At 38.8% G+C, this 8,161-nt stretch overlaps 1 protein-coding gene across 1 annotated transcript; it reads left to right on the top strand.

Moving 5' to 3' along the window:
• Positions 1–508: 508 nt before the first annotated feature.
• Positions 509–1,966, top strand: LOC145557749 (uncharacterized). The gene has a single exon (XM_081618920.1). The coding sequence runs from the start codon at positions 509–511 to the stop codon at positions 1,964–1,966; it is 1,458 nt and encodes a 485-aa protein (XP_081475046.1).
• Positions 1,967–8,161: the final 6,195 nt, after the last annotated feature.

The following is an 8,161-nucleotide window of genomic DNA, read 5'->3' as shown; positions in this document are numbered from 1 at the left end:
CATTGTTAATGTATTCTCAATAGCCCTTGCACCAAAACATAAGCAATAGCTAGCCAATGAGGCAATGAACAACCAGATTGATGGGTCACGGATTCACAAATTTGCTACCGAAGAAGAAAAACGCCTGCCTTAAAAACCTCTTGAAAACTGAACAATACATTCCCAGTAAAGTCGTCTGAAATACGCCGGTAAACGCACCAAAACTGCTCTAAAAACGCACCCAAAATACGCTTGAAAGGGCTGAAACCTTAATCTGCCGCAGTGAACTGATAGATTATGGAAATAATCTTTGTAATTATCTTGCATATATTTAGTGTATATCTTTCCTAGTTTAGCATAGCTTAACCTAGATGCCTCTAATCTTGTATATATACTAATCTTTGATGAATGAGAAGGCTACGACAAATATTCACATATTCTCTCATGGTATCACGAGACTAGGTTTCTTTCCTGAAAACCCTAATTCTCACTTCTTCCGCTATCTCTCTTTCTCTTCTTTCTGTCCTCCATGGCTGAATCAAGCAAAATTCATCCTGCTACTCTTGTGAACAACATCAAGTCTTGCATCCCTATTACTCTCGATTATAAGGGCAAGCAATTCAACACTTGGTCGACTCTCTTCCAACTTCACTGCCGTGGGAACTTGGTAATTGAGCACATAATTCCACCACCGGTGGATCCTTCGGCTAAGACCACCACACCTACCCCTGCTGAACTGGCATTCACCCAGCGCCTTGACGACATTGTTCGCCAATGGATTTATGCAACCATTTCTCCTGACCTAATGGATTCAATCATCGACCTTGATGATAAAGCAATTGATGCGTGGAAAAGGTTGGAAGAATTTTTCCTCAAAAATAAATCTGCTAGGGCCCTGCAATTAGATGCTCAGTTTACTAATACTCGTTTGGAGCAGTTTGAAGGAGTCACACCATACTACTCTCGTCTCAAGTCTCTTGTTGATGGCTTGAAAAACGTAGGGGATAAGGTATCCGATAATCGAATGGCACTCCAATTGTTGAAAGGTTTCTCGGAGGAGTATAAGCCCTTTCGCACATCCGTTCGACACCTCAATCCATTGCCTTCCTTTGACACTCTTTGTTCTATGCTAGAACTTGAAGAGCAGGGCAATATGTCTGACCATGTTTTGGATTCGAGTGAAGAAGCGCATATTGTGCACACAGCCTCTTCACAGCAATCTCACGGGGAAGGTGGTTCCTCACAGCAATCTTCCACTCGTGGGGGTGTTTCACCGGCACGTGGTGGCCGGAAAAACAACAAAGGCAAAGGCGGAAAGGGCAAGAGTGCCGGAAGTGCTGGCCGGAACTCGCAGCAATCGTCCCAGCAGCAGCAACAGCGTGGGGCCTCTGCTCCTTCATCGCAACAGAACACGGCCCAGCAGCAGCAAGGGTGGATGTTTCCCCCTTGGGCCTATTGGGGTCATGCTCCTTGGGCCACACCGCCTTGTCCTTATCCATCTCAAGGCCAAGGCCCAGTTCAGTTAACTTCTCGCACTCCTCAATTCCCGAATCAGAATGGTGTTCTCGGACCTCGACCTCAACAAGCATACTACATGGCTGCCCCTCCTTCTCCAGGTTATGTTCCGACTAATATTGAACAAGCTATGCATACCTTGTCTATGGCGGATCAAAACTACTACATGGACACCGGTGCTACATCACATATGACCAATTCCCAAGGTAAATTGTCTTCGTATGTTCAATTGCATAAAAACAGTAATAATTCTATTATTGTTGGTAATGGTAGCAAAATTCCAATTCAAGGTTATGGTCACGAATCTCTTAATCAAAACACACTTCAACTCAAAAATGTCCTTCATGTCCCAAAGCTTATCAAAAAGATTATTTCTGTTCGAAAATTCACTACTGATAATAGTGTTTCCATTGAGTTTGATCCTTTTGGGTTTTCTGTGAAGGATTTGCAGACAGGGAGCAAAATAGTGTGATGTGATAGCAGTGGCGATCTTTACCCTTTCTTCTCGGATCGTCAAGTCCTTTCTTATTCCTCTCCATCCGCTTTTGCAGTTGTCTCTCCAAGTGTGTGGCATTCCCGTTTAGGTCATCCGGGAAATGCGATTTTAGGTTCATTGCATAGTAATTAATTGATAAAATGTAATAAGGCTCATATTGATATTTGTCATTCTTGTCCTTTGGGAAAATTAATAAAATTGCCTTTTTACGATTCTCAATCTCATACTACTATGCCTTTTGACATCATTCATAGTGATTTGTGGACTTCTCCCGTATCTAGCTCTCTTGGGCACAAATATTATGTTCTCTTTCTTGATGATTACACAAATTTTTTGTGGAATTTTCCAATTGCATCCAAGTCTCAAGTTTACAACTTGTTTCTTCGACTTAGAACTTATATTCGTACTCAATTTGAACGGGAGGTCAAAGCTTTCCAATGTGATAATGGAACCGAATTTAAAAATGATCATTTTCTTAAATTTGGTCACAACATGGAATGGTTAAGTTTTCCGGTTATCTTGTCCATACTCTTCTCCTCAAAATGGCAAATCCGAACGTAAAATTAAGACTATTAATAATATCGTTCAAACTCTCCTATGTCATGCCTCTATGCCTCCCTCCTTTTGGCATCATGCTTTAGAAATGGCTACCTATTTACACAACATCTTGCCAACAAAAATTCTTGATTATAAGTCTCCCACTCAAATATTATATCAAAAACACCCCGACTATTCTCATTTTAGGGTGTTCGGTTGTCTATGTTATCTTCTTTTCTCTTCTACTCAAATTAACAAACTCCAACCGCGCTCTACTCCTTGTGTTTTTCTTGGATATCCAAGCAATCCTAGAGGTTATAAGTGTTATGATATTTCGAGTCGCAAAATTATAATTGCAAGACATGTTTGGTTTGCTGAATCGGTTTTCCCATTTTCTAAAATTCATTCTCCACAACCCCATTCTTATGATTTCTTGGGTGATAGCTTAGGACCTCTTTCTCATCCATTGCTTCAACATAATTTTGATGCTAGCATTGATCACCGTCCTACTCATACACCCCACGCAAATCAGTCCCCCCAGCAGCTTATGCCTTCGCCACTTTCTTCTCCTAGGCAGCCTACACCGCAGCCTGGTTGCGGCACCCCAGCCCAGGCCGCAGGTGAGCTGCGGACTACGCTGCCTACCCAGCAGCAGCTCCATCTGCCCCCCACACATCACCCCCCTGCCAGCGAGTAGGGACTCTCCCAGCACCCTTCAGCGTGGCCCAGTGCCACTGCCTGCATCCCCCGCCGAGTTACCAGCGGGTGATGGTGCTAGAGCTCCCATTCCTGTCGAGCCCACTGCCCAGCCCAATGGTTTTCCATCGGCCGCTGGTGCGGGTGTGGACGAGCAGGGGGTGCTTCACATTCCACCCGATTTATCTTCTTCTTCCTTCTCCTATCCTACTCCTACACCAACACACTCCATGACTACTCTTAGTAAACATGGAATCGTCAAGCCCAATCCCAAATACCAACATCAATCCCATCATACTACTACTTCCATATCACCTATTCCAAAGAACCCGGTTAATGCACTTCGTGACCATAAATGGAAAATTGCTATGCAGGAAGAGTATGATGCTCTTATTAACAATGGAACTTGGAAATTGGTTCCACAACCACCGAATGTGAACATAATTCGGTCTTTGTGGATTTTTCGGCATAAGACTAAGTCTGATGGGTCTTTTGAGAGACATAAGGCACGTCTTGTTGGTGATGGTAAAACTCAAAGGGAAGGCATTGATTGTGATGAAACTTTTAGCCCGGTTGTTAAACCGGCTACTATTCGGGTGGTTCTTAGCATTGCTTTGGCTAAGTCTTGGCAAATTCATCAATTAGATGTGAAAAATGCTTTCTTACATGGTCATTTGAATGAAACGGTGTACATGTATCAACCTATGGGATTCAAGGATCCTAATAACCCTGATCATGTCTGTTTATTGGATAAGTCACTATATGGTCTGAAACAGGCACCCCGTGCATGGTACAAACTTTTTGCAGATTTTGTGGCTACTATTGGATTTTCTAATAGCAAATCTGATACTTCATTATTCATTTATCGCCATGGTAATGATACTGCTTATCTACTTCTATATGTTGATGATATTGTGCTCACTGCTTCATCGGACTCTCTCCGACAACATATTATTTCTCGGCTCAGCTCTGAATTTGCAATGAAGGATCTAGGTCCACTGAGTTATTTTTTGGGTATTGCTGTTACTAGAGGTAACAATGGTCTATTTTTATCTCAGAAGAAGTATGCGCAGGAAATTTTGGAAAAAGCAGGAATGGCAAATTGCAAGCCTTCGCCTACTCCTGTTGACACCAAAGGAAAGATGAGCACTCAGAAGGGTGCTTTGTATGACGATCCTACTTCTTATCGGCGCCTTTGTGGTGCTTTGCGGTACTTGACATTTACCCGACCAAATATCTCTTATGCAGTTCAGCAGGTTTGCTTATTTATGCACTCACCCCGTGTTGAGCACATGGATGCGTTAAAACGCGTTCTTCGATATATTAGAGGTACGACAGATTTTGGTTTACAATTGCACAAATCTCCTGTTTCTTCTCTCGTGTCATACACGGATGCTGATTGGGGCGGGTGTCCGGACACTCATCGTTCTACATTAGGGTATTGTGTGTACCTTGGTGATAATTTGATTTCTTGGTCTTCAAAACGCCAACCCACTTTGTCTAAGTCCAGTTGTGAAGCAGAGTACAGAGGGGTTGCAAATGTGGTTTCTGAATCCTGCTGGATTCGCAATTTGTTGCTTGAGCTATTTCTTCCTATTTTGCAGGCAACATTGGTTTATTGTGAAAATGTTAGTGCGATTTATCTCTCTAGTAATCCAGTTCAACATCAGCGCACTAAACACATTGAGATGGACATTCACTTTGTTCGTGAGAAGGTTCAACGCGGTGAAGTTCGTGTCCTACATGTTCCATACCGATACCAGATTGCAGACATTTTTACCAAAGGTCTGCCCAAGGTTTTATTTGATGATTTTCGGGACAGTCTCAGCGTTCGTAGTCCTACCGTTTTGACTGCGGGGGTGTGATAGATTATGGAAATAATCTTTGTAATTATCTTGCATATATTTAGTGTATATCTTTCCTAGTTTAGCATAGCTTAACCTAGATGCCTCTAATCTTGTATATATACTAATCTTTGATGAATGAGAAGGCTACGGCAAATATTCACGTATTCTCTCATGAACCCTTTGCCGGACCTTTGTACATCGAAAAGCCACCGGGTTCTGCACCCTTATCGTTGCATCCTAATTGCCTATAAATCTATAATTGCACAGTTCATTCCGATCTTTGGATGAATTGTTGGTCGGAATTTTGATTTGAGTTCTGATTGATTACAAGATTTTGGGGACGATGATGATGAACAATCAAGAACGATGATGACTACTTGAGTTTCGATTATACGAAGTATAATTTAATTTTCTGGATGATTTTAAAAATAAAAATAGATTTTCAAATATTATAAGTATGTTATCTTAACAAAAAAAATACATGTATTTCCAATTATACATATATGTATTTCCTGTATTTCCAATTATACATGTTATGTGTCCTTTTTTGAAGAATGACACAATATACTAATCCTAAAATTTATTGAAAAATAATAGTAGGAAAAAAAGGAAAAAAAATAAAAGAGAAAGAAGCAATAATAAAATCATCTCTTGCGCAAGATACTAAGCAAATACAAAGTAGTACATTATTAGTTTTGTTTTTAATATAGTACATTATTAGTATTTACATTACTCATTTTGAATTATTCAACAAACAAGAAAATGAAAGGAAGCAACAAACAAATACTTTGCATATATCTATATATGTATAAATGCATCATCAAAGAAATAGTAGGAGAGAAACTAAAGCTATTGTTTTCAAATGGTAACAACACCACACTTATTTAGAATAAGATGAAGAATTGAAGAGAGAGAACGCGGCAATCTCTTCTATTATTTTGTTCTTCTTGGTATATGCAAATTGAGTTTTTCCTTCATGATAAGGGCACGAGGGTTTTCTAATGATTCTTTTTCTTATAAAAATGCAAATTGACCTAATTAACTTTGTTTAGAGTTTTGGAGAAAGAAGCTTCTTTTTGAGAATGTGCTTTGTAAGACCAGGTAATTGGATGTTCATGAAATAATCTTCCCAATCAATGCATTTCACATCGAAGTTAAATTTTATCTTCTCTTCTGAAGACATTGCTTCAAACATGTTTTGAGTATTCTTGTTGTTGAACCTGAGCCAAAAAAAAAAATAAAGACATAAAAAAAAATCAGCTAGCATATAGAATAAAAATTTCAGAACATTCATGCCAATGATCAGTATTTAATTTTATTGGGAAAGTTTATTAAATATATATTAGAGATAGTGGCCTCCTTGTGTCTTGTTGGCATCAATATTATTTGCTTGGTTACACGAGGACATGAATTCAAGGGATGCTAAGAAAGGGAAAGGGACGTGAATATATATTGTTTTTAATAATTTTGTTTCATACCATTTTTAACATATATTGTTTTTGTACACATCAAGCACTCTCATCTAATAAGATTCGAACCTTAGATCAACCTCTAGGAGTTGAGGTAAGAAACTTACCAAGTAAGCCATGCCAACACTTTTTTTGGTTTTAAAGTATATGATGGAAGGAATGAGTTATATAATATTGTAGCTAGTGTATCATTGAAACTAATCCTATGATGATACATAATATTTAAAAGAATATTCTATTCCGTCAAATGAAATAAGAAAAAAAATTATGTCACGAATCACTTTGTAAACCCCCTCCCCCTTGCTTTTGGGTCAAAACCCACCTTATAATGTTATTCTTTTTTTCCTGTTAAAACACACCTGATTCCAAATTCTTTGTGTCAAGATCCACCTTAACCTAGAATATAATCGTTGACCCACTATTCCAGTGTTAACCCCCTAAACCACTAACTTTCCACCGCCACATGCATTAGTTTATCCACTCAACCACCCTCCCAACTAGATTATACCTACCATTTTTCATCAACCCAACCACCACATTGCCACCCTCCCCCTCTCCCTAAACACCCTACCATTTCTTTTGTTCCCCACCCTTGCCACCTCTTCCCTTTTCTCGAATTACCCAACAAATACCTAGAAAACCTTTCCTCTAAAACCCTAAAATTAAACCCTCGACTCCTTCCCCATGAAACCATCAATTGACCCTACCCTCGTAACCATCCTTTTCCATCCCCCATCGGAAAAGATGTGAGAAGGAAGTGGGTTTCAAGGGTGGGGGATGGGAAGAGGTGGTTGCATGGTGGTCTTTATGGGGTGAGAGGGTGGTTTTCAAGTGATTATGGTGGGTTTTAGGTCGGTGATGGGTGGTTTTGGGTTGAGTGGGTGAGTTCTTAGGTGGTTACGTTGGGATTTTGTACGTGCTGGTAATGGGTGGATTCAGTGGCGGATCCATGTAGTAACAAGGAGTAGCACATGCTACCTCCAGAATTTCGGTATAAAATTTTTAGTACTAAACATTTATACTAGATGCTTATCAATGTTGCAGTGGTAAGAGAGAATTTCCCAAGTTTGGTGTTTTGCGGCAAGGGTTCGAGCCCCACTTCCTCTTATTTTTTTTTCATTTTTTTCCCTTTCTAAGCACTTTAACATTTAACTTATTCTTACTCTTTGTTCCAAATCAATTCCCCCCTAGACTTTATTTCTTATACCATAATAATGTACATGTATAAGTAAAACATTAATAAGATTAATAGTAATTTAAAATTCTCTATTACTCTTATTAATAAAAATTTTATTTCATTTTCACAAATTATCTATGATTTATGGAGTATTTTATGAACTATAATGATAATTAGATATGAATTGTTTGTTAAAATAAAAGTACGAATAAAAACACTAGTATCAATTTCTAAAAATAATTAATATGATACCTCATACCATTATGTAGTTTTTTTATCGTAATTATTTTTAATAAGTATAATATATCTTAGTAATTGTTTTAAGTTCTTGTTCATATGTATGCATGTCCAAAATCACATTGTCAATTAATAAGTAGCACAACAATGTACTAACACATTGCATCGCATCAATAAAACCACTTAGTTTGTTATTTTGCTAATCGTT

The sequence above is a fragment of the Chenopodium album genome, chromosome 9 (assembly GCF_948465745.1).
Source record: "Chenopodium album chromosome 9, dcCheAlbu1.1, whole genome shotgun sequence".
NCBI classification, from domain to species: Eukaryota; Viridiplantae; Streptophyta; class Magnoliopsida; order Caryophyllales; family Amaranthaceae; genus Chenopodium; species Chenopodium album.
The sequence above is the reverse complement of the archived record's forward strand: the minus strand, read 5'-3'. Positions and strand labels throughout refer to the sequence as shown.

What these genes read in the sequence shown, in the direction of transcription:
- LOC145557749 (XM_081618920.1), top strand. Translation starts at nt 509, where the DNA reads ATGGCTGAATCAAGCAAAATTCATCCTGCTACTCTTGTGAACAACATC.